The sequence below is a fragment of the Ascaphus truei genome, chromosome 9 (assembly GCF_040206685.1).
Source record: "Ascaphus truei isolate aAscTru1 chromosome 9, aAscTru1.hap1, whole genome shotgun sequence".
Lineage (NCBI taxonomy): Eukaryota > Metazoa > Chordata > Amphibia > Anura > Ascaphidae > Ascaphus > Ascaphus truei.
The window spans coordinates 58,723,889-58,750,611 of record NC_134491.1 but is presented as its reverse complement, the minus strand read 5'-3'; the positions used below and the strand labels follow the sequence as shown (position 1 = coordinate 58,750,611).

Sequence of the window (26,723 nt, the reverse complement as noted above, 5' to 3'; positions counted from 1 at the left end):
CATAAGAATCTGTGAAGATAGTAACGCAGACACAAGAAGCACCTACTAGTGCAGCAAGTTTTATTAAAAGGCTCAACATTAAAAAGAAATTAAAATTACACTCACAAGCTCGCATCTTTCACTTGAGCTCATCTGTAATCTCCTGGTCTCTTCCACTTGTGTCTGTTGATGGAAGTCACAGCTTTAGCTGCCAGCAGGCGACTTTTATCGACGGACGCGAGTGAAAGGAACCAGGACAAATGGAGAGGATCAAGCAATTACAGATAAGATCACGTGAAAGACACTGCAATTTTAATTTCTTTTCATTTTGGGCATTTAATAAAAAAATTAAATACCAAACTAGCGGAAGCTACATTAATTAGTAGCTAAACTTGAAAGAATTGTTAGCGTTACCCTTCAAAACAGTTTTTTCTATCAAGACTAGAGCATAAGTATGTTGAAACAGCATCAAGACGGATCAGACTATCCGAAAACCGTCAACTGCATGTGCCATAAACCATTTTGTTCTTAAACATTTAAAAACATTTTATTTATGAGTCAGGTGAGCCAAGTTCTGGGAGTTAGATGTTTATTTGTGTCAGACAAATACTTAGCTAGAACTGAAAGTCACCTAAAAGATGATAATAATAAATGAGAAAAGCATCCGATTTAAACATGGTTTATTTACCTTGGAAAGGAAGGACAAAAGTCAATTGATATAAAATACATCTTTACGAAACACAGTAACCTTCTTAGAATCTGCTATGTTCTTTCCCTATTCTGAGCATCTCTAACTTCACACAGTAAATGCCTTGCAATGCAAATTTCTTTTAAACATGGACTGCACTGGATGCAGCATTATCAGAATACAGAACATTTTCTGTGGCAGACTTTCCCCCCCGGAAATTATCGCATTACTAAATCTGACGATGTTATTTGTACTTTTAATAAAGACCATACCCAAGAGGAACAGGACGACCCTCTTTAACATATCACCCATGCAGTCCTGGTCTATCTTAAATAGGTTTGTAGTCTAGTTTAGACTCCAGTTTCTTAGAATCAGCAACTTTCCTGACCGCTTTCATGAAGTCTTCCTGGACCACAAAATCATGATCCGCCCGGATTGCAAACATGCCTGTTATCAAAACAAACGGAAGATTTCAGGCAAACATGCACTACAAGAAATAGTTTATTTATAACAGTCACTTTTCAGATCGTAATTAGGGATACAGACCGGTTTAAAAGGAGGTCATTGCCACTGTATTACCATTTTAAATATATTAAGGATCATTATGTAGTTTATATGAAAGATGAGTTCCACAACTTTGAAACCAGGCTTAATGCTTAAACGATTGTCAATAAAATAAAAAATTCCCTTACCAGCTTCAGTACAGACATTTCTCAGATCAGCGCCATTAAATCCATCTGACAGCTTAACAATGGCTTCATAATCTGAATGGGGAAAAAAAAAAAAAAAAAAAAAAAATCACCCAAAATGGCAAAAATTACTTTCTATCAGCTAGTGCTTCCATATAAAATCACTAAAACAGCGCATATGCAAATTGCGTAATATTGACACCAAGTTAATAGTATAGAATTTGGGAGCAATTAGAATAAGTATTACAATATTGCAAAAGGAAAGGCTAAATTAAAAAACGTCAATACATTAGCATAGCTTTTCTGTCGTGTGCAAAGTTGCCTCGGTTTACCCTACAACCTGCCCCACATTTTTTTTTCCACCAACATGTTTCCCTTCTTTGAGTATTTACCTATTTCACCATGTTTAGTTATGGGACCAGCGTGAATCTTCAGAATATCTAGCCTCGCTTGTTCATTAGGTAGCTCAATATCTGGGGGGGGGGGAAAAAAAAAAAAATCAGAATCGTGAATTGTAAAAAAAGTAATGTACAGTATTTTAAGATTAACACTTGATAGCACCAAGAGGTTTTCAGACTCACGGATTTTTCTGTCCAGTCTCCCTGGACGCAGCAAAGCTGGATCCAATGTGTCAGGCCGATTAGTTGCCATTATCATTTTTACTCTGTGCAGGGTATCAAATCCATCCATCTGATTCAACAACTAGAGTAAATAAATACATAAAGCCCTGGTTAATAGCTTCACAGCCTTTGTGTTACGGAGATAAATAAATCCTATTATAGCAGATCAGGGCTTTTAATAGAGCCCTAAGGAAGGGATTGATTGCAACCAAGCAAATGCAATGGCTAAAGGTCAGAGAGAATCATGGATAACATGGAATAGATGTTAAAAGAACATTACAATTCAGAAGTTTTTATTTTCTGAAAATAGATGGTACAGATCTTAACTGCTCTGATTGTGGTCCATGAGACCATAGTACCAAGTAGTCTTTTGGTAGTTATGGATTTAATAAACATTATTGCATTTACAGACATAAGCAGTAAAAGGCACATCTCAGCGAGGTACTCAACCTCTTCCACAGCTTCCGGATTCTACATGAAACGCGTTGGAAAGTGGTCCCAGACATTGCCGAAAACCTTCATACCCAATTTTCTATATACAGTACTACCAAATTGCACCATGGTGACTTTCTGCAACGCTTCGGATGGAGGTATAAAAAGCAAACTCCGGAGCTACGGATATTTAGTATCCCCCCCCCCAGATGAGGCTTTTGCTTATTACATGTTTAAGTGCAATACTTACTTTTATTATACTTTTTTTTATTATAATCTACTTGAACTAGTGGCCACCAGGGGTCACTAAAAGTCCTATAACATTGCACTCAAAAGTTGTAACATCCAATTAAAGACGTCGTGAAATGGATATTGTATATTAAATAGGACCAAGAGAGGGATCCAAAGAACCCCAAGGCAAGAGACTCAAAAACGTAATAAAATCAAAAAAAAATAACATTTTATTTTAACCAATCAACAGACACACAAATAGGAAACATGTAGACAAGGGTATTAAAATCCCCAGCTGAAGAGACGGCTAGTGAAAGGGTGAGCTGGTATCCCATAGGTATATAAGGTATAAAAGGTACATAGGGTGGATAAGCACGTATATACACATTCACTAACAGGCTTCACATACAGGTAAAATTGCCTAGTTAGTTAGTGATTATAACCACCCAAAATAGCGCATTGGGTGGTTATAATCACTAACTAGGCAATTTTACCTGTATGTGAAGCCTGTTAGTGAATGTGTATATACGTGCTTATCCACCCTATGTACCTTTTATACCTTATATACCTATGGGATACCAGCTCACCCTTTCACTAGCCGTCTCTTCAGCTGGGGATTTTAATACCCTTGTCTACATGTTTCCTATTTGTGTGTCTGTTGATTGGTTAAAATAAAATGTTATTTTTTTTTTTATTTTATTACGTTTTTGAGTCTCTTGCCTTGGGGTTCTTTGGATTCCTCTCTTGGTCCTATTTAATATACAATATCCATTTCACGACGTCTTTAATTGGATGTTACAACTTTTGAGTGCAATGTTATAGGACTTTTAGTGACCCCTGGTGGCCACTAGTTCAAGTACTTTATAGTTCAGTTTCCCTATGCACCAAGTTTTTTATTTTTAGACTATTAGGTGAGCGATGAGTCACTATGTTCAGGTGAATTTTTTTTTTTATTATCAATATTCCTTCTGCATTGTAAACTCTCCCGAGCAGGGCCCTCATTATCTCTTTATAACCGTTTGTGCATGTTTCTCCTCACCTATATGTAACAGTTTATGTAATATAACTCTGTACCCCATTGTACCACGCTAAGGAATAAGTTGGCGCTTCACAAACAAATGAAAATACACCACCAGTGTTTATGCACTTCATTATATAGATACATGTATATGTATTGATGCCACTCTTTCAAGGAGCAGCAGGTCTTTGGCATCTGTCTGTTCCTCATTAATAATGTAATGTCGGCCCAATTAAATCAAAATTTGGAACAATTTTATAAAATTTGGGAACCATGGTCCCAAAACTAAAAAGTCTCAAAAGGAAAAAAAATTAAAACAAATAATGATGGATGTGATATGCAAGTTTACATTTACCTCCATTAGAGTTCTCTGAATTTCCCTGTCAGCTGAAGTACCCTCGGAAAACCGCCGGCCACCTTAAACACAGTAAAATGTTAGAGGTCACCACTCAATTACTTGATAAATGTGAAGAAACACGCAGTCCTTCCATTGTTTTTGGACAAGATATCAGTACAGTAGGTGAGCAACACAAATATAGTATGCAAATAATACACAGTGCAGTAAAATGTGCAAATAACCCACTGAGAATGAATACACTATCTTGTATACTGCTGCTCCATGGGACCGAATCCTCTGGGGATCTATGCTCCTGGTGAACCTCGTATGGAGAAGAAAACACAAATGGCAACAAAATAAACGACACATTGGGGAAAGGGAACACTCACTGTCCCCATCGCAGAGTTACTTTGGGCGCAATCAGCCCTATTCCAGACTCGGCTCCTTGGTATATACGTGTACGCAGGAATGTTTTTTCCCGATCTCGCCTCGGGATGCCCCGCCTCCTTCACACGTCCGCCAATCAATCTTTACGGAGTGGGTACTATGGCCTCAGTAGCCCAAAAACCTGACGTGTTTCGTCAGTATGTCGACTTCCTCTGGGGTCAACCCAGAGGAAGACGACATACCAACGAAACTTTCCCCTATGTGTCGTTTGTTTTGTAACAAGTAAATGTTAATTAATGCACTTTTTTGTTGGCATTTGTGTCTTCTTCTCCATACGAGGTTCACCAGGAGCACACATCCCAGAAGATTCGATCCCATGGAGCAGCAGTAGATGAGATATCAGCGTTTATTCATACTCACTGGGTTATTTGCACATTTTACTGCACTGTTTATCAATTTGCGCCACCAACACCTGTATGTTAGTTTAGTAGTTATTGTGGTTTTGGGAAACCACAGGTGTTTAGGCAGCATCTGATTTTTTCACCTTTATTAAATCAATCGGTTGTGCTGTTTGTTTAAATAAAAATACACGTAGGAAGCAATGTTGAATCAAAGATGTTTCCTTAGGATTTTGTTTTAAGATGGTCACAATAGGGCATCAGTTTGAATATCCCAAGCTAGTTTTTTGTAAACAGTTTTATGTGTAAAAATGAGTCCAATGAGTTTTATCCCCTCCCACTTTGTGGCATTACTGGATTTAAAACAGACGGGCTGAAGAAGCTCAGGATAAGTGCACTTCTCTTATAAGGCTCTTTGAAGTCTGTGTGGAAGACGGCTCTGTGTTTCCAGTTTTATTTGGGCCCGTAGATTTGTTTGTGATGGAAAACACACACGGAAAAACAGTGGTATATTCAATCTGTTAACTGTTTTATACAGCGACACTATTTTATACAGTGATACACACACACACACACACACACACACACACACACACTTTATTTTCATCACGTCCGTGCCACTTAGTGTGTAGATATCATGTTTAATTCTAGTACAGGAATGGCCAACTCCAGTCCTAAAGGGCCACCAATAGTTCAGGTTCATGATATCCCTGCTTCAGCACAGAAGTGATTGAGACACTGGTGCCTTAGCAGGGCTATCCGTAAAACCCGACAATGGCCCTTGAGGTCTGGAATTGGCCACCTCTGTTCTAGTAGATTTCTTCCCCCATACTAGGATATGCCTTTATGTTCCTTACCTATGGCATCAATTTCATCCATGAAAATAATACATGGCTGGTGGTCCCTGGCATAGTTGAACATTTCTCTAATGAGTCGGGCACTTTCACCAATGTATTTGTCTACAATAGAACTAGAAACAACCTGGAAAACAACAAAAAAAACACAAAAAAACAACGTTAACCTGGGAAAGAACACCAAAATAAAAGGCCGACATTTAAATTCTGGGAAACAATTACCTTTAAGAAATTGCAATCCAGCTGGCTGGCAACCGCTCTGGCTAAGAGTGTTTTTCCAGTGCCTATGGACGAAACCGGGTCACATTTCCAACATCATGTTTACAATGCAAACAATAATGGGCCTTTGGGAAAGAAAATGTTAAACTGCTCTCCCCCAACCCCTGCCTTCCTTTCTGACACTGGTGGATATAGTTCATACCTCATTCCAAAACAAGCGGGCTTACCCTTGCAGGTAAAATCCAGGTTGTTGTAGTGCAAGACCCCAGCTCAATACTAGCGGCACTACCCTGTATGACTTTAACCACATTATTCCCACCCATGAGTTTAACGGGGTGTGTATCCGCGTTTTTAATCTTAAAGAAGCCGAGACCTGGTACTATTGATTCGAAATAATTCTGTACTTATCTTCTCTAACCTTCCGATTTAAGTTAATAAAGTCTGGGGCGGTTATTTAACATTTAGATCTAGGATTCAGAACAAGTGAACAGTAGCACGTTAACAGATACAGACCTGGCGGGCCGTACAGCAGACAGCCCTTCGGAGGGATAATGCCTACACGCTGGAACAACTCTGGATTTGTAAGAGGCAGCTCAATGACCTGAAAATACAATGTTTTCAAGTGAAATTGGTGGTTTCTCTCTCCACACGCGCGATACGTCTATTCTGAAATAAGAATGTATGGTTTTTGAGTCGTAACCTGTAGAGCTGAACTATATCTATTGTTAAGCTCTACTAAGAAAGGCACTGAACTGCAGGAGGCACAAACGCAACTAACATAGTTGGCAGAAAAGTTGTGTCTTTAAAAGTTTTTGTTTTTTAAACTTTACACTCAAAAGCAAGACAAATATCAAAGTACATTCTGAACTAAAGAAAGCAATGTTACCCTGGACTGTATTTAATTAGGTACTGTATGGTCTCTCGGGTTAAACAGAATTTTTCCATCTTGCCAGCTGTAGTTATGGTTGCCATCACAGAAATGTCATCAATTAAATTGAACTATCCTGGGCAAATACATGTACATTTGTAACCATGTATTATTTTGTTTTACTCTGTGCCCAGGACATACTTGAAAACGAGAGGTAACTCTCAATGTATTACTTCCTGGTAAAATATTTTTATAAATAAATAAATGTACAATCTATGGCAATCAGAAATTCTTACTGTAACCTTTTACAGGCAAGCCTGCTTTAGGACAAGTTCCAAGTCTCTTAAAATGGCCATCTTATGCGTCCAACTACTAATACAATAGATTTTTAAAGTGGACTAATTTAATTGGCTAGCATCTTTTATAGGATAGCTGTTATTCATAAGCCATTGTAGCAGTAAAAGTTGCCTTAAGCCAATTGAAGTAGAACACTTGCTATGCACAGAACAACTATCCCAGGATTGCACAAGTGTTTTACAGGGAACAGAAAGTGCAGATGATACCTCTCTGAGTTCTCTGATTTGTTCGGAAAGACCACCAATTTCAGAGTATGAAACATCCCCAGGGTCCTCATGAGACATGTTGTACACAAGGGGATCCACTTCTCGTGGCAAATAACTGCAATGCAAACAGTTAACATATTTTTTTTAATAAAAACCACCACACCAATTCGTGAAATTTAATCTGCCGGCAACTCTTTCAGCACCATAACAAGACAGTGTCAACCACAATACACAACCGAGTCAAGAGCCAGCAAGCACGTGTTTGGGGAAAACAACTATTTTACAGGAGACTTCTTGCGTGCATATCCAACTCTTTCTCCCCCCCCATAATACTGGTAACTGTTTAACACACAGCGAAGTAATGACTTACAAAACAAGATGCTTTACTATTGCCCTCAAGGTTCTAAGTACCCATATCACGTACTTATTACACAGAACAAAAAAACTTAATCTTACCGCATTATAGTCAGAGTAGTCATATCTAATGCAACTCTTGTTCCAGGTTTCAGCTTACTTTTGTCAAGCTGGATTCAAAAAACAAAACGATAAAAATTGTCTGAACACTAAACGTATTGTGACAGATTAGTACAATAAGATCTGGTAATTGAACACTTTGTACTTCACAATATTAGTAAGTAACAGAATGTCCTTTAATACATATACATTAAAATGTACACAAGCATTGAATGGATGTGGCATGATTGAAGACATTTCACATCATATATATTGTACTCTAATTTATGCTACAACCCATGGAACCCCAGGAAGTACATGAGAAAGTAACGACTTGTACCATTGTCAGCTTTTTAACCTAAAAACACAGCAACTGAGAGAGCTCTAACTTCTATGACCAAGTAGAGAACTTCAGCGTATTTACTCTGCAATAAATTAATTCAAAAAGATTCTGGTTCATTCTTCCTTGGTTAAACAAAGAGGAAATGCCAACTGTCCCATTGTATATACTGAATTTACAACTAAAATCATCCATCATATTACAGGCTTTACAGCAAGACAGCTTAACAGAAAAAGATACATCTAATATAAATACAAAAACAAGCACTACCTGACGACGACAGCCAACAACATATCTCGGTCCATTCGTAGCTTTAACAATGACTAAAATCAGAAGATTACATTTTTATTAAAACCAATATTTTAAAAACTGCCAAATCACACCCGCGTCCATAAACCCATTCCCACTGATACGCGGTTGGTAATAAAAAATAATAATGTTGCTTGATAAGGAAATACAAGATTTGTTTTTGCATAAAAGCAACTCCCAAGTATATACGATGTGTGACGACTGGATACGTAAAATCACATTTGGCAACATACATTGCAATTGTAATAAAGTGAAAAGCCACATGAGACTCCTAAATTTACATTAAAACACTGACAATTGCTTTTTAGGTCTCAAATTCTTACTACCTAGCAAAGCAAGCGTCACAGAAAATTAAATATATAGCGGATAACAAACAAGATAAACGCTCCTGCAGTTTCAAAGTTCAGAAAGCAGAGCCAAGATAAAAAGCAGTTCTTACAAAATTCACAATCACTCATTTAAAAGAGGCTACAAATACTTAGGGCAGGAGTAGCCAACTGTACTTCCTCAAGGGCAACCAAGTCGTCAGAATTTAAGGATATCCCTGCTTCAGCACAGGTGGCTCAATCACTGAGCGACCTGTGCTGAAGCAGGGATATCATTAAATTCTGACTTGTTGGCCCTTGAGTAGAGTTGGATACTCCTGATATAGATCAATAAAATTACAAATAAATAATTACATTGCTGGAGGGTTTTGCAATGATGTGAACAAGATGATCCATGTAAAGCCGATTTGGGAAAATGATATATGTATACATTTTATGCACATGCATAAATTATATACAAACATTGATATTTTATAGTTTGCTTTTGAACATTGAGTACGGAGGCCCAAGTGCTTTTCTGTATTATCTAAAATAACTTAAAAACAGAAGGAATTATTATATAACTGATGTTTTAATTTCAAAAGTTTCTGACAAAATAAAGTATTAAATGGCACAATAAACAGGACTTACATTTTTCCTCTGTTAGCTGCTTCAGAACTTCTCCAACAATCTAAAAATATTGGGTGGGGAAAAAAAAAATAAAAAAAGTTTTTAACAGAAGTATTTATAAGAAAAAAATAAGCAGGTATATTTATAAGATCATGTACCGATATCCAAACAAAGTACTGAAGATGACAATAGTTGCACCCATTGAACCGCGCTGCATTTTGGCACTTTACAAATAAATAATAATAGTATGCATCATGACTGGAAATTAAATGTTTGCCAACAGACTTTAGAACACAATTTTAAAAATGCATAGATTAGGTCATACCTGCCCAACACTTTGCAAAGCCTTCAGGTCATTTTCCGATTTTTCATACTGTTTTGTTAGTTCCTTCAATTGCTCTCTTACTGCAAAAATATGGAAGTTTATTAATCATTTAAATCGGATGTTGTATGGAGAGTTTATAGCAAACATACTATTAAAAAGAGCACAATAATTCTCCAACCAGAAAAATTATTAAATCGAATATATACACTTGATACCTTCCAACGCAACACTAAACATATGGCTCAAGATACTTGCAGAAAGTCCAAAGAAACTTGCAAAATGGGTCGTACCTGGATCTGCACTATGCATGTGTACTCCAACATTATGACATACATATGGAATGGTTCTCGATACAGATGCAGTCATGTATCAAGAGAACCCTTTGGACACAGATGCAACCTATGATGATCACGTTGAATTTGTTTGTACAGTATCTTCATCACAAACGCAACCATAGTATTTATGTCCAGTATACTTTACATAACACATTATTCATATACTCAATTCCAATTGTGAATAATATGCCAAGTACATAATAAACGAACCTTGACAATCAGCCCTCTAAATGTTAGTGTTGCATAAAAAATAATAATAAAAAAAAAAAAACATCTAGCTTACATAATAAAAATAATTCTGTGTCAAGAAGAAACAAAAACCCATTCAGTGATAATCAAGTTTACATTAGCATGGAAATATCTGATGCTGCACCCCCAACCACCATGGGTATCTGGGCATTGACAGCTGCCATGGTTAGATCCTGGAGAAAGAGGGTGGAGGGGGGTTAATAAAAATCCCCAGGTAATCAAATAAATCCAGACTTTAGTGGATGGGTAGAAGTGGCAGGTCTGTCACGTCCCATTAGTGGCCTGTTACACTGTAATGCACTGTCACCCTCTTCAGTGACACGCTTTTTCCATACATAAAAAAAGGAGCTACATTTTAAAGTGCCAGGGTTTTATACTCGTGCAGTTATGGTTCACTGTACAATGACTGCTGATTAAGTGAGTCTAGATGGGGGGACTCTGATTGCTTACAGGCCTAGAATGGAGCACAGAGGCGCCGGCACTGAGTGGAGGCTTCCCCCGGGGACACACGCAGTCGCAGCCGGACTGCTTCTGTCCGTCCCTGAGCTGGGACTCTTACACCCCGAGCAGGGGATCCTCGGAGTCCCGGGCAAGCCTAGCCTCGGCCGGAAAAGCCTGCCTCGGGCCGGGAGGGCCTGCCTCGGGCCGGGATGACAAGGCGACTTGAGGCCGGGGTGATGGGAGCTGCTCTCACGGCGCTCTCCTGTGTCGCCTGACAGCCCCAGCACCAAGCACGGCGGCTCCCCGGCATTCCCCCCCGCACTTACACTCCTTGAGCCGGCCGTCTATTTCCTTATGCTCCAGCAGCTTCTTCCTGTAATCCTGCAGCGCCTTCTCTCGCGGGTCCGCCATGATGAGAAGCCGCTGCTCATAGGGAATGCCGGGAATGGCCATGGCCGCTGGGAGGAGGACTGAGCAGTGAGAGAGCGGCCCAGAACCAGAGATAAGGACGCGGGGCAGAGCGTCACCGCATCCCCTACAGCTTGGGGGCTGCTGTCACAGCGCCTCCTCTGCTGGGAGGTGCTACTGCGCCTAGGGGGGGCGGGATAGGCCATGTAAGGACACACACTACAGTGTGTGTGGGGTGTGTGTGTGGGGTGTGTGTGTGTGTGTGTGTGTGTGTGTGTGTGTGTGTGGGGTGTGTGTGTGGGGTGTGTGTGTGGGGGGTGTGTGTGTGGGGTGGTGGGGGGTGTGTGTGGGGTGGTGGGGGGGGGGGGTGGGGGGGTGTGTGTGTGTGGGGTGGTGGGTGTGTGTGTGTGTGGGGTGGTGGCGGTGTGTGTGGGGGGGGGTGTGTGTGTGGGGGGGGGGGGTGTGTGTGTGGGGGGGGGGGGTGTGTGGGGTGGTGAGGGGGGGTGGGGGGTGTGTGTGTGTGTGTGGGGTGGTGGGGGGGGTGTGTGTGTGGGGTGGTGGGGGTGTGTGTGTGTGTGGGGTGGTGGGTGTGTGTGTGTGTGTGTGGGGTGGTGGGGGTGTGTGTGTGTGGGGTGGTGGCGGTGTGTGTGGGGTGGTGGGGGTGTGTGTGTGTGGGGTGGTGGGTGTGTGTGTGTGTGTGTGGGGTGGTGGGGGTGTGTGTGTGTGGGGGGTGGTGGGGGGTGTGTGTGTGTGTGTGTGTGTGGGGTGGTGGGGGGGGGGGTGTGTGTGTGGGGTGGTGGGGGGGGGGTGTGTGTGTGGGTGGTGGGGGGGGGGTGTGTGTGTGTGGGGTGGTGGGGGTGTGTGTGGGGTGGTGGGGGTGTGTGTGTGTGTGTGGGGGGGGGTGGTGTGTGTGTGTGTGTGTGTGGGGGGGGGGGGTGGTGGGGGTGTGTGTGTGTGTGGGGGGGGGGGGGTGGTGGGGGTGTGTGTGTGTGTGGGTGGTGGGGGTGTGTGTGTGTGTGGGGTGGTGGGGTGTGTGTGTGTGTGGGGGGGGTTGGTGGGGGTGTGTGTGTGTGGGGTGGTGGGGGTGTGTGTGTGTGGGGTGGTGGGGGGTGTGTGTGTGGGGTGGTGGGGGGTGTGTTGTGTGGAGTGGTGGGGGTGTGTGTGTGTGGAGTGGTGGGGGTTGTGTGTGTGTGGGGTGGTGGTGGGGGGGTGTGTGTGGGGTGGTGGGGTGGGGTGGTGTTGGTGGGGGGGGGGGGGGGGTGTGGGGTGGTGGTGGGGGGGGGGGGTGTGGGGTGGTGGGGGGGGTGTGTGTGGGTGGTGGGGTGTGGGGTGGGGGGGGGGGTGTGTGTGTGGGGTGTGGGGTGTGGGGTGGGGGGGGGTGTGTGTGTGGGGTGTGGGGTGGTGGGGGGGGGGGGGGGGGTGGGGGGTTGGGGGGTGGTGTGGGGGGGGGGTGGGTGTGTGTGTGTGTGTGTGGGGTGGGTGGGGGGGTGTGTGTGTGTGGGGGTGTGTGTGTGTGGGGTGGTGGGTGTGTGTGTGTGTGTGTGTGTGTGTGTGTGGGGTGGTGGGGGGTGGGGGTGTGTGTGTGTGTGTAGGGTTGTGGGGGGTGTGTGTGGGGTGGTGGGGGTGTGTGTGTGGGGTGTGTGTGTGTGGGGGTGTGGGTGTGTGTGTGTGGGGGTGTGTGTGTGTGTGGGGGGGGGTGGGGGGGGGTGGGGGTGGTGTGTGGGGGTGGGGGTGGTGGGGGGGGTGTGGGGGTGTGGGGGGGGTGTGTGTGTGTGGGGTGGTGGTGGGGGTGTGTGTGGGGGGGGGGTGGGGTGGTGGGGGTGTGTGTGTGTGTGGGGGGTGGTGGGGGTGTGTGTGTGTGTGGGGTGGTGGGGGGTGTGTGGGGTGGTGGGGGTGTGTGGGGAGGTGGGGGGGTGGGGGTGTGTGTGTGGGGGGGTGTGTGTGTGGGGTGGTGGGGGGTGGTGGGGGTGTGTGTGTGGGGTGGGGGTGTGTGTGTGCGTGGGGTGGTGGGGGGGTGTGTGGGGTGGTGGGGGGTGTGTGGGGTGGTGGGGGGGTGGGGTGTGTGTGTGTGTGGGGGGGTGTGTGTGTGGGGTGGTGGGGGGGTGTGTGTGGGGTGGGGTGTGTGTGTGGGGGGTGGTGGGGGGGTGTGTGGGGTGGTGGGGGGGTGTGTGTGTGTGGGGTGGTGGGGGGGTGTGTGTGTGTGGGGTGGTGGGGGGGGTGTGTGTGTGTGGGGTGGTGGGGGGGGGTGTGGGGTGGTGGGGGTGTGTGTGTGGGGGGGTGGGGGGGTGTGGTGTGTGTGTGGGGGGGTGGGGGTGTGTGTGTGGGGGGGGTGGGGGGGTGTGTGTGTGGGGGGGTGGGGGTGTGTGTGTGGGGGGGGTGGGGGTGTGTGTGTGTGGGGGGGGGTGGGGTGTGTGTGTGGGGGGGGGGGTGGGGTGTGTGTGTGTGGGGGGGTGGGGGGTGTGTGTGGGGGGGGGGGGGTGGGGGTGTGTGGGGGGGTGTGGGGGGGGGGTGGGGGTGTGTGGGGGGGTGTGGGGGGGGGGGGTGTGGGGGTGTGTGTGGGGGTGTGTGTGGGGTGGTGGGGGTGTGTGTGTGTGGGGTGGTGGGGGGGTGTGTGTGTGGGGTGGTGGGGGGGTGTGTGTGTGGGGTGGTGGGGGGTGTGTGTGTGTGGGGTGGTGGGGGTGTGTGTGTGGGGGTGGTGGGGGTGTGTGTGTGGGGTGGTGGGGGTGTGTGTGTGGGGTGGTGGGGGTGTGTGTGTGTGTGGGGTGTGGTGGGGGGGGGGTGTGTGGGTGGTGGGGGGGGGGGGGGTGTGTGGGGTGGTGGGGGGGGGGGGGTGTGTGGGGTGTGGGGGGGTGTGTGTGTGAGGTGGTGGGGGGTGTGTGTGTGAGGTGGTGGGGGGGGTGTGTGTGTGGGTGGTGGGGGGGGATGTGTGTGGGGTGGTGTGTGTGTGTGTGTGTGGGGGTGTGTGTGTGTGGGGGGGGGGCGTGGTGGTGGGGGTGGTGGGGGTGTGTGTGGGGGGTGGTGGGGGGGGGGGGTGTGGGGTGGGGTGTGTGTGGGTGTGTGTGGGGTGGTGGGGGTGTGTGTGGAGTGGTGGGGGTGGTGGGGGTGGTGGGGGTGTGTGTGGGGTGGTGAGTGTGTGTGTGGGGTGGTGGGTGTGTGTGTGGGGTGGTGGGGGTGGTGTGTGGGGGGTGGTGGGTGTGTGTGTGGGTGGTGGGTGTGTGTGTGGGGTGTGGGTGTGTGTGGGGTGGTGGGGGTGGTGTGTGCGGGGTGGTGGGGGTGTGTGTGGGGTGGGGGGGGTGGTGGGGGTGTGTGTAGGGTGGTGGGGGTGGTGGGGGGGTGTGTGGTGGGGTGGTGGGGGTGGGGGTGTGGGGTGGTGGGGGTGGTGGGGTGTGTGTGTGGGGTGGTGGGGGTGTGTGTGGGGTGGTGGGGTGGTGGGGGTGGGGTGGTGTGTGTGTGTGTGTGGGGTGTGTGTGGGGTGTGTGTGGGGTGGTGGGGTGGTGGGTGTGTGTGTGGGGTGGTGGGTGTGTGTGTGGGGTGGTGGGGGTGTGTGTGGGTGGTGGGTGTGTGTGTGGGGTGGTGGGGGTGGTGTGTGCGGGGTGGTGGGGTGGTGTGTGCGGGTGGTGGGGGTGTGTGTGGGTGGTGGGGGGGGGGGGGTGTGGGTGGTGGGGGTGGTGTGGGGGGGTGTGTGTGGGGTGGTGGGGGTGGTGGGAGGGTGTGTGTGGGGTGGTGGGGGTGGTGGGGGGGTGTGTATGGGGTGGTGAGGGTGGTGGGGGGGTGTGTGTGGGGTGGTGGGGGTGGTGGGGGTGTGTGTGTGGGGTGGTGGGGGTGGTGGGGGTGTGTGTGTGGGTGGTGGGGTGGTGGGGGTGTGTGGTGTGGGGTGGTGGGGGTGGTCGGGGGGTGTGTAGGGGGTGGTGGGGGTGGTGGGGGGTGTGTGTGGGGTGGTGGGGGGGTGTGTGTGGGGTGGTGGGGGGGGTGTGTGTGGGGTGGTGGGTGGGTGTGTGGGGGTGGTGGGGGTGGTGTGTGCGGGGTGCTGGGGGTGGTGTGTGCGGGGTGGTGGGGGTGGTGGGGGTGGTGGGGGTGGTGGGGGTGGTGGGGGTGGGGTGGTGGGGGTGGTGTGTGCGGGTGCTGGGGGTGGTGTGTGTGGGTGCTGGGGTGGTGTGTGCTGGGTGCGGGGGTGTGTGCGGGGTGCTGGGGGGTGGTGTGTGCGGGGTGCTGGGGGTGGTGTATGCGGGGTGGTGTGGGGTGTGTAGGGTGGTGGTGGTGGTGGGGGGATGGGGTGTGTGGGGTGGTGGGTGGTTTGAATGGGTGGGTGGTGTGGGGTGTGTTTTTCATACATAAACCCCCTTTTTTGTATGGTTTGCACAATGTCCATTTTCTTTTTTACTGAGATCACCGGGCATACATCACACTGGCGATTCAGAGGCTTGGAGAAACCTTACCTACCTATGATCTGCAAGTGGAACTGGGATTCCTGTAACTCCTTCGTGTATTTGCCACAGTTTTGCAATTGCTTATCATTTTTGTTCCCAAGCAGAAATATTGTATACATTGTTCTAACCTAGTTAAAATAATAATGGAACGGAACCAGGGGAGCGTCAATACCTGAAAAAATATATACAAACTACCATAGTGTATACTGTATATAAAACAACATATAAACGGTAGGGCTCCAAGGAGCAACAGGGTGCTGGATTAGGGAATATAGTCCATAAACAGCATATAATTAGGGAGAATAGTATCCCAGAAGAGAGACAACAGAGCCAAGGATAAAAAAGCCAAATCAAATTTATCCGGAAATGGTAAAATTCAAGGCTTACAAGATACCAGATTCAAACAGGCGTGGGTAACAGGTTTAAAGATGGAACGCCGAGTCGCGACCTCGTGGACCTCCTGCACGTCTGACTTCTCCACCGGTATCTCCTGTACTGCAGACTGGATGCCGATACGTCACTTCCGGGTTTCACGGAACAGTTGGCGCCAACGGAACATCAGCTGGAGACTGTCTCCCTCAGGATGGCACGTTGAGGGTTACGCTCTACGCGTTTCGCCGTATAGGGTGGACGGCTTCGTCAGGAGTGACGTAGACCCATGGGAGGATACTATATATACCCTTCCCAATTAAAGTGACCTTTCTCCCCATAGGTCACCACGTATGATGGTCTAATTAGTTGGGTAAATCATTTACACTCACCGCTATAACAGATCTCATCAGAATTTTATACAGATATATTAAAATACAATTTGTTCTTTAATACAATATATAACAATAAAAACCATATTTTTACTCAAAACTAAAAATATATAACAAATGGTAAAACACATCTAACTCAATAGAATTAATAAAATAATCTCCACATATTTCTCTAATTAGGAAAACGTCGATTGATGTATCTCCAAGGGAAAGAAAAAGAAAAAGAAAAACACAATGAGTGTTACTTACAACAGTATATATAATCTATCAAATTCTTTACTCTTTAGTGTACATTTCATTAGTAAGTTTTTGTATATACAAACTTATACTTATAATTAATGTACATCATTCATAGAAAAGCATTTAATTCGAAGTCCACATTAAGTCCCAGTGGAACAAGTGTTTTTAGGGTGAAAATCCAGAAACTCTCTCTCTTTTTCAGAGAGATGATTCTGTTCCCACCTCTCCAGTATGGTAACACCTGTTCTAATACAGTAAACTTAAGACCTGATGTGTCTCCGTTATGCTTTTGAATAAAATGATTAGACAGAAAGTGTGTTGTAATACCTCGTCTTATATTCCCAATATGTTCAAGTATACGTGTTTGTACTTTTCTTGAAGTTTGACCCACATATTGTAGCCCACATGGGCAAGAAACAAGGTATATTACATGATCCGTTTTACATGTTAAAAGTTGTTTTATACCAAACCGCTTTCCTGTTACGTGTGATATAAAACTAAATTTATCATCCGTCCTGTGTTTACAGGCCGTACATGTAGTGCAACCGTAAAAGCCTTTATTTTGTGTTAGCCACCTGTTTGCAGTAGGATTTAATTTTTGCAAAGCACTAGGTGCCAGTTTTTCTTTTAAGGCTTTAGCTCTTTTAAAAATAACATTTGGTTTATCTGGTACAATCTCTCCCAGTACAGAATCATTTTTAACAATATGCCAATACTTGTGAATAATTTTTGAGATTTTTTCTGATTGACTATTATAGTTTGTAATAAATGAATACTCAAAGTTATTTTTTGAACTCAACTGATTTTTACTTTTTTCACACAACAAATCTTTTCTGTCTAGATTTTCAGCTTTTATTAAAGCATTTCTTATATCCTTATCTTTATAGTTTTTTTCTTTAAATCTATTCTGTAAAAAAGCTGATTGGGTATGGAAACTGCGATCGTCAGAGCAGTTTCTCCTAATACGTCGTATTTGCCCATATGGGACATTTTGCAGCCATTTGGGATGATGACAACTATCCATAGATATATAGTTATTAATATCAACACCCTTAAAAAAGGTCTTGGTTTTAATCAGACCATCCTCAATGTAAATTTCTAAGTCTAGGAAGTTCACTTTTTCCTGACTATAATCACATGTAAAATGTAGATTTAACAAATTATCATTCAGATAATGGGTGAACTGGATAAGTCCCTTTTCGTCACCTTTCCACACAAAGATGATATCATCTATGTACCTGCGCCACAGGCACAAATTTTCACCCAGCTCCGCAACAGACCATATATGGTCTTCTTCCCATGCTCCCATCAGGAGATTTGCGTAGCTGGGTGCAAATTTCGTGCCCATGGCGGTACCACATTTCTGTAGATAATATGTACCCTCGAACAAGAAGTAGTTGTGCTCTAAGATAACCTGTTACCCACGCCTGTTTGAATCTGGTATCTTGTAAGCCTTGAATTTTACCATTTCCGGATAAATTTGATTTGGCTTTTTTATCCTTGGCTCTGTTGTCTCTCTTCTGGGATACTATTCTCCCTAATTATATGCTGTTTATGGACTATATTCCCTAATCCAGCACCCTGTTGCTCCTTGGAGCCCTACCGTTTATATGTTGTTTTATATACAGTATACACTATGGTAGTTTGTATATATATTTTCAGGTATTGACGCTCCCCTGGTTCCGTTCCATTGTACTTTGAGTGTGGACCCTGAAACAGTCCTACAAGGGTTTGAGTGTTTTTATTTTTATTTATTGCACGGTGAAGTTTATATATAATTTGTTTTATTTCAATTGATTGTTTATTTCACTGTTATTTGCACATAGGTATAGTGTTTGAGCGCCATCTAGTGTCTTTTATATGTAAATTCTAGTTAAAATAATAGTCTGAATACATTTCAATGTTATTTTCAAATGGGGGGAGGCATCTATTAATGTCTCCCACCAATAATCATCAGATTTATAGGTGAACTGGTAGCTGGATCAAATGCCTCTCTGCCAAATGGGCCTATATTTTATACCACAAGTAGAGAGAAGCTTACAAATGTTTCTCACAGCTAGGTGTGAATGCGAGTCCATTTGTTCTGAATACTGTGGTGAATTTCCCATTAGGCCCAATAGGCCTGGGGCGGCAAGCTCAGTCGGTGTTTGTGCATTCGCGGGCGGCAATCGGCATTTGCTACTCATGCGCGGGCGGCAAGCACCAATTGCGCAGTCGGCAACGTGACATCAAATGGGATCAGTGCGGCGCTGGAGGATGAGGGTGGCACCAGGTAGGTGCCCAAGGGCAGCATTTTTTTTAAATCCGCCACTCTCTGCAATGTATTGCAGGCTCCTCTCAGACAGCTAAGGAATTATTATACTAGCTACTGACTATACATGTAATATTACAGAAGTTTTAAAATGCATCTCTTCAGAACAGTTTCTCAAAATAAAAGGATGAAACATCAAATAGAAATCCCTATACAGTACATTACCCAAATGTTATAGGTTTTCTCTCAGAGGGGTCACTGGTGCAGCACATGAGCTCTCATGTATTTGGTCACAAATACACCTCTGGTGAAATCTAATTTTGATAATCTTTTCCCAGATTTAAAAACATTCTTTCCTCATGGAAACAGCATAAGCCCGCCCCCGTTGTAAATCGGCTGTTAGATTGACAGTTTTATGACAGAGTAAAAAAAAAACTTTTACAAACAACGTTAAAAACTCCTTTTGAATATCTAAATGTATTCCTAACTTTCCTTGACTAATACTTACACACACGCGAGTCACATCAATACATTCAGGCGCTCACGGCGGACGCAACAAGACTAAATATGACCATCTTAACCCTAAACCTAAGCGACAAATTAATATCTGTCCCTTATTATCCCGTACTCATGTGGTTTCTGGTGTCAGTACATCCCCTTCTGTGGCACGATTCCAGATTTGTAACTCTTATAATGCAGAGGAGATGTCGTCACATGACATTCTCATTTTTAATAAAGACACTTTTTGGTTTAATACTTCCTTGGCCATGATCCCTGGCCATCCATAAACCCCTTCCAGAGAATGCTTTGAAAAACCTTTTGTTTATGTCAGAGCAGCGGTGCGCAAAGTGGGGGGCACGACACCCAGGGGGGGCGGGAGATTGTGCTGGGGGGGCGCGGGCAGTTGCAGAGGCCCCGCGCTCTTCCCCCAGGCATTTAAATTAAATGCCGGGGGATCGCGTGAGGCCTCTGCAACTGTTTACTTCCCGGGATTCAGGCGTCTGTGTTGCGTCGCCATGGCAACACGGCGTCTGTGACCTGACCTCTCTCTTTTTTCGTCTGTGACCTGACGTCACACGCCCACGCAGCGTCATCTGACGCAAATGACGGTAGGCAGGGGGGCGCGAGAGCCGGGGGCAGAGCAACAGGGGGGCGCAGCACAAAAAGTTTGCGCTCCCCTGTGTCAGAGCATCCCATCGCTAGCAGAACATATGTCCTTATCTCGAGATCATGTCATATTAGTTTTTACCACTAGACCTGCAAAAGGTGTTAACATACCATAAGGCCTCGTTCATAGTGAATGTGTGCGTGACCGTTCGCGCGGCGTCACGCTTGATGCAGAGGTGTGTCGGGGGGGGTGCTGCCGTGATGTCACAGAGCTGGTTCGCACTCATTGGGCCGGCCGTCACGTGGCAAGACAAACAATTCTTTCTCGCCACGCATCAGGCGTCTTGCCCCTCATGTGCACGTGTGCGCAGACATTGGACTCAGTTGGTTTTGATTTGGCGCGAGTGACGTCGCTCGCGCCATCGGAACCAGTATGGACGCAGCCTAAACTGTTGCTTTGTATTTGTAGCACCCAACTTTAATCAAGCCCCTTCGAAGCTCCCACAGATTCATGACAAGTCATAAGCCCCAGATATTGTATTTTTAAACCTCTCTAGTTGCACCATTAACCCCTGAAGCACCAGATGGACTAAAATACACAATATCTCATGATATTATCACGACAGCACCTAAAAACCCTTATATAAGATACAATGTAGGAATAATGTCAGGACCCCATAAGGTCAGCTAATACACTCAGAATTACTATATTAAGACAACAGACCAATTGCACTTTGAAGTACTGGGAATGCTGATGGTTAAGAACGATTTACTAGGTGTCACTAGGTGGCACTCAGGCTGCATGTGTTTAATGGCCTTCTTCAAAACCTGTAACACGTCGATCGTCTATCTGTTTTGGAGATAGAAAGACAGAAATGTGCTTGTACTCAAATGAACCCTTACAAGGTACTTCCAGCTCCCGAACGTATAGTACGGGCTGCCTCTGATGAAACTCACCCTTTGCCCCTATGTATTTGTTAGTGAATTCTGTGATTTATATACAGGAGTGTAATGAAGCCAGTCTCCACGGCTAGAAAAGATGATACATATCAAGTCTATTTTGCATTGATTTATAGATACCACTGTAAATATGTTATCCAGTGCTGTCTGAATATCACCATTATTGTGTGACTTGCACATATGCAGGCACCAAAAACATAGAGTGTAAGCTCATCTGGGCAGGGACTGTGTCTGTAAAACTCCTGTGTGCTGCGTACCGCGCACTACACTAAGTGTGGAGCGCTTTGAATCCCATTGGGAGAAAAGTGCTATGTGAGATAGTGTTATTATTATTATTATATAATAATACAATAAGAACCATTAGTACCATATTGCCACTGGAAATACAAGGAGCTTGAGGATTAACTCAATTGTATATTTCACATTTAGAGAGTGTTTCTCAAACTCACATATACACATATTTATAAGTGGATAGTCTGACTATTGTCTATTACAGGGGTGCGCAAACTTCCTCGGCTGCACCCTCCCCCCCTGCCTGCTCTGCTCCTGGGTCGCGCCCCGCCCCCCTTACCTTGAATGCGGCATCAAATGACGCTGCAAAGTAATGTGGCGTCACAACATATGACCCCGCGGCATCATTTGACGCCCGTTGCCATGGAGAAGCGTGGACCACTGGTAAGTGAATTTACAGAGGCCTTGCGCTGATTAGCGCGGGGCCTCTATAACAGCCATGCTCCCCCTAAAACCTGTCGCGCCCCCCAGTTTGCGCACCCCTAGTCAATAGAACATTCTGCGGCAGTTTTCTTAACTACTTGTAGATCCAATTTATCAGACACTCGTAATTGCCTAGTAGAAATTAGTGATGGCATCAGTGGTGGATTTCGCATTAGGTCCGGGCCTAGTGCGGCAAAATTTTGGGACGGCAAAAAATGTCCTCCCCCACATACTTTTGCTGTGCTCTTGGGCCTACATCGTAGTAACATTAAGATAGTAGAGGACCTTACTACTTTGAGACATTGAGAACATAGGTATCATATTTAAGTGGTATGTTTTATGGGCACTGAACATCTATCTTCGCTATGCAGAGGGGGAGACATTGATAGATTACACTGCCCAATGTTTTCAATTTGTCCCAGTATCTGAAGAGGAGATTACACAAGTGCATCTCAAATTTCCTCAAATTAAAGCTAAGCAGCCAATGTGGACCTGACCTACTGCAATCTATGTTCCTACGACTTGGTGCCCCAGCCATTGCCAAACTGCTTGCTTCCCTAATCAACTCTATCTTGTCTTCAGGCCATATCCATAAGAATACAAAAATAAAGGGATGTGGGGAATGGGGAGGGAAGGAAGTGGGGAATGGACTGGGCGCTCCCAAATGATAAACCAATAGTGTTGTTAGGAATACAACTTATATACACAAATATAACACCAATAGTGAATAAGTGAAAGTGTAAAATGAGCAGCTCAACTTCCTCTGATGGGACAGTTCCAAATCCCAGCATCTGGCGAAACGCGTAGAGTTTGCAGTGAGGGAACCTGTTCTGAAAGACTGGCAGAATCCAGGCAGAGGTCTCGTCCAGTGGGAACTTCCGCCCTTAGCCGTGACGCGATAGCGGAAGTGACGCGACGGCTGTGACGTATGCGGAAGTCACAGTAAGAGATTCCAAGATGCTGTGAAGCTGCCTGCATCTGCACCAAAGAACGAGCAACGGTTACTCTCCCCCACACGATTGTAACATGGCAAATGTGAGTGTGATATACTCTTGTTAATTGTGTGAAATATACAATGTTGGAATAGTATGCACTATTGTGGCTTTTCTTTATTCTTGCATACCCGTGAACTGAGGGACATCCCGGCAATTACTGTATAAAGGGCTCCAGTCAGAGAGAGAAGGATCTCTGACATGTGACATTTTCTGTGATTTTTGTGAGTTCCATTTTATAGATTCAATCCATCTGTACAGTGTATTACAATCTGCACTATATATGTTATTTTTTTCTTACATATATCACCACATTTTCCTGCGCTCCTCCTCATCTCCAAGCAACATATCCATAAGACCTGGAAAACTGCCAGAGTTGTCCCAATCTTCAAAAGTGGGGACAAAAACATGGTCTCAAACTACAGCCCAATCTCTCTTCTCCCAATACTATCCAAAGTCATGGGAAAATGTGTTCACTCACAATTAAGCGATTACTATACCAAGACAAATTTCCCTAGCCAATTCCAATTTACACTGACTGACTGCCACGCACACACACACAACCCCTTACTGACGCACACCCACAGAGTGACTGACGTGCACACACACACACCGACTGCCTGCCACGCGCACGCACACCCCCTGACTGATGCACGCACACACCCCCTGACTGACGCACGCACACACCCCCTGATTGACGCACGCACACACAACCTGACTGACGCACGCACACACACCCTGACTGACGCACGCAGAGAAACCCTGACTGACGCACGCACACAAACCCTGACAGGTGCACGCACACACACCCTGACTGACGCATGCACACACACACACACACTGACTGACGCATGCACACACTGACTGACGCACGCACACACACACACACTGACTGACGCACGCACACACACACACACTGACTGACGCACGCACACACACGTACTGACGCACGCACACACACCCTGACAGCCGCACGCACACAACCCCTGACAGCTGCACGCACACACACACACCCTGACTGATGCACACACACACACACAAACTGACTGACTGCACACACACACACACACACACACACACAAACTGACTGACTGCACACACACACACACAAACTGACTGACTGACTGCACACACACACACACAAACTGACTGACTGCACACACACACACTGACTGACACACACACTGACTGACACACACACAGACTAACTGACGCGCACACACACACGCACACTGACTGGCGCACACACACACACACACACTGACTGGCGCACATACACACACACACTGACACACACACACACACTGACACACACACACACTGACACACACACACACACTGACACACACTGACTGACACACACTCTCTGACACACACTGACTGACTGACACACACACACTGACTGACACACACACACACACACACTGACTGACACACACACACTGACTGACACACACACACACTGACTGACACACTCTGACTGACACACTGACACACACTGACTGACACACACACACACACACACACACACACACACACACACACACACACACACACACACACACACACACACACACACACACACACACAGACACACACACACACACAAACACACACTGACTGACGTGCACACACACACACACACACACACACACACAAACTGACTGATGCACACACACACACACACTGACTAACTGACTGACGCACGCACGCACACTGACTGACTGACTGACTGCTGCATGCACGCACACACTGACTGATGCGCACGCACACACTGACTGAGGCGCACACGCAGGCACACACTGAGGCGCACACGCACACACTGACTGAGGCGCACACACACACTGACTGTGTGTGTGCATCAGTCAGTCTGTGTGTGTGTGTTTGTGTTTCTGCGTCAGATTGACTCACGCACGCGCGCACACACACACAGTGACTGACTGACGCACACACAATGACTGCCGCACACACACTGCATGAAGCTGTAAAGGGGGACAAACAGCTGTAAAGGAGGGAGGGGGGGGGGACTGGATTGATGTGAATGGGGGACAAATGGAGAGGGGAGAGGAGAGAGAGAGGAGCGGGAACATTACATCCCGGGCAACGCCGGATCTCTCAGCTAGTTAAGTATAATGTCCTAAAAACGGTAGGTGCAAGGGAGGTAGTTAACATATATTACACAGAGTGAACTCGAAGAAAGGAGTTCAAAAGCAGCCCTCTATATGCACTCTTACCTAGTACTAATGTGTGATACTAAAACCACAAGATGAATCCCTTTGCCAGGAACTAAAAGCGACGAAAAACAAAAAAGTTTTAATACACAATTTAATTCATACACTCAAAGTTTAAAATATGTGCTAGAAAACCCCTCAGAGGAGCGGTGGAGAAGTGATAGGGATATATCATTTAAATCAGCTGTATTGATATTAATATTATCAGAGAATATCCCTCATTGGGCGAACCGCTCATTTGACCTGCCCGTCACGCCGAGGGATGAGTTTGAACTGATTCCTCGCGCACCGCGTGCCCCCTCCTGCTGTTGCCCGCGCGGTCTATGGGCACGATCGATGCCTTAAGGCAATGTGATCGCGCCGCAGCGCTGAGCCAGGAAACTTACCTCCTGCATCCGGCATGTGTGGGGCTTTGGTGGACCCTTCCGTACGCTTCCGCAGGCATGCGACGGCGTGTGGAATTGCATCCGACAGATTCATTTAATTTTTCGTGCTGAGGGAAGCGGAGGGCCGGTCACGTGACCGGCAAAAGCCAATGGCACTCCGTGACGTCGGCGCCGTGATGTGCTAGCCCCGCCTCCCACCTGCCTCACAAGCGCGCTCGCTGACACTCATGCCAGGACACAAAAAAGCTCCTGCTTGAGCAGGAGAGCATGAGCGTCAGCGCGGCTCAGCGCTGTATTTTTTACCCTGGCCCCGGCCCAAGGATGTCTTCTGTCTAAAGCCCTCAACCGCCTAAAACCTCTCTCACTCACTACCCCACACCTCTAGAATGCCCTGCCTCTCGATATCCAACTAGTACCTCTCTATCCACCTTCAAGGACCATCTTAAAACACACCTCTTTAAAGAAACATTTGAGTCGCTGCAAATTACTAGTTCCTTGGCTTGTACTATACGTCTCATATGCACTTACCATGACCCCTTGCGAGCGCGCTTACCATAACACCACCCTACTGTCTCTGTATGTTCTCCCTACTTACCACTTAGATTGTAAGCTCTTTGGGGCAGGGACTTTCCTAAAGTTTACTTTTATGTCTGAAGACTTGGATGGCTCTATATAAATAAAGATATACATACATACAAAGTTAAAGATAATAGAAACGTAGTTTTAGAATACATTCATACTGATTATTGTTATTTTTTTGTTATAGGATTGTGGCAAGTGGAGAATATGCAAATTATATTAATGTACCACATACATGATGATGATGATGATAATCGTAATAATAGTATTGCAATCTGTGACACGAGGCAAACAGGTGTGAAGTACTTTGATGCATTTACGCTAAGAGGCACAGGAGAGAAACAGCTTGACATTAATATCAGAATTACTGATTGAATTCCATTCTTCATTGTGCATTGCGCTGTGTGATATTGCCTAGGTAGTTCGTGGCAACCAACTTTCCAGGGACAGTTAAGTCCTTTACGTTAGCCAGCCAGATGTCCGGCCCCTCACTAATAACTCTTTCTTCTTGATATGTAAACGTGTTAGATGATCAGCAACTCAGCTGAAAATACAATTCAGATTCAGTTCAATGTGTTCATGTGATCTACAAATATTAGCTGAAGCTAAATAGCTTCGGATAAAGTACATTTCAACTTAATTGTTTATTCAGGTATAGCAGTGCTTAGAATTATAACTTTTATTTCATATAGAGCTTTTCTGCCCAATGTCACAGGAAACTGACACTGGGAATTAACCAGGTTCCCTGATTTTAACTCAATGTCATTGTTTAGAGTCAGTGTCTTTACTCACGGAGACAATCCTTTTCCCTGCTTGTATTAACATTTTGTAAATCATTAAGAGTTGCAAGGGTTACTTCCCCCTTCCCAGTCACAGTAAAAGACACTCTTGAGGGAGTATTGAATGAATAACTGTACAAACACCTGGGGCCTGGCGTGTTACACAATGGAGCATGACGGTGTCCAGGACCCAGCTATTGCCTAGCTTAGCCGGGACT

General features: G+C 45.9%; 2 protein-coding genes across 2 annotated transcripts in view; one reads left to right on the top strand and one right to left on the bottom strand.

Annotated features, from left to right (window-relative positions):
• LOC142503114 (galectin-3-like) overlaps window positions 1-26,723 on the top strand; it is a 506,920-nt gene that overhangs the window by 465,455 nt on the left and 14,742 nt on the right. The gene's annotated exons all lie outside the window — the stretch shown is intronic.
• On the bottom strand, window positions 643-11,165 carry PSMC6 (proteasome 26S subunit, ATPase 6). The gene is made up of 14 exons (XM_075615109.1): window positions 10,997-11,165; window positions 9,646-9,725; window positions 9,342-9,381; window positions 8,347-8,399; window positions 7,740-7,807; window positions 7,284-7,398; window positions 6,366-6,453; window positions 5,856-5,917; window positions 5,637-5,760; window positions 4,013-4,074; window positions 1,938-2,058; window positions 1,749-1,829; window positions 1,360-1,431; window positions 643-1,114 (listed from the first exon to the last, which is right to left on the bottom strand). The coding sequence occupies exons 1-14, from the start codon at window positions 11,121-11,123 to the stop codon at window positions 996-998; spliced, it is 1,212 nt and encodes a 403-aa protein (XP_075471224.1). The 5' UTR covers window positions 11,124-11,165; the 3' UTR covers window positions 643-995.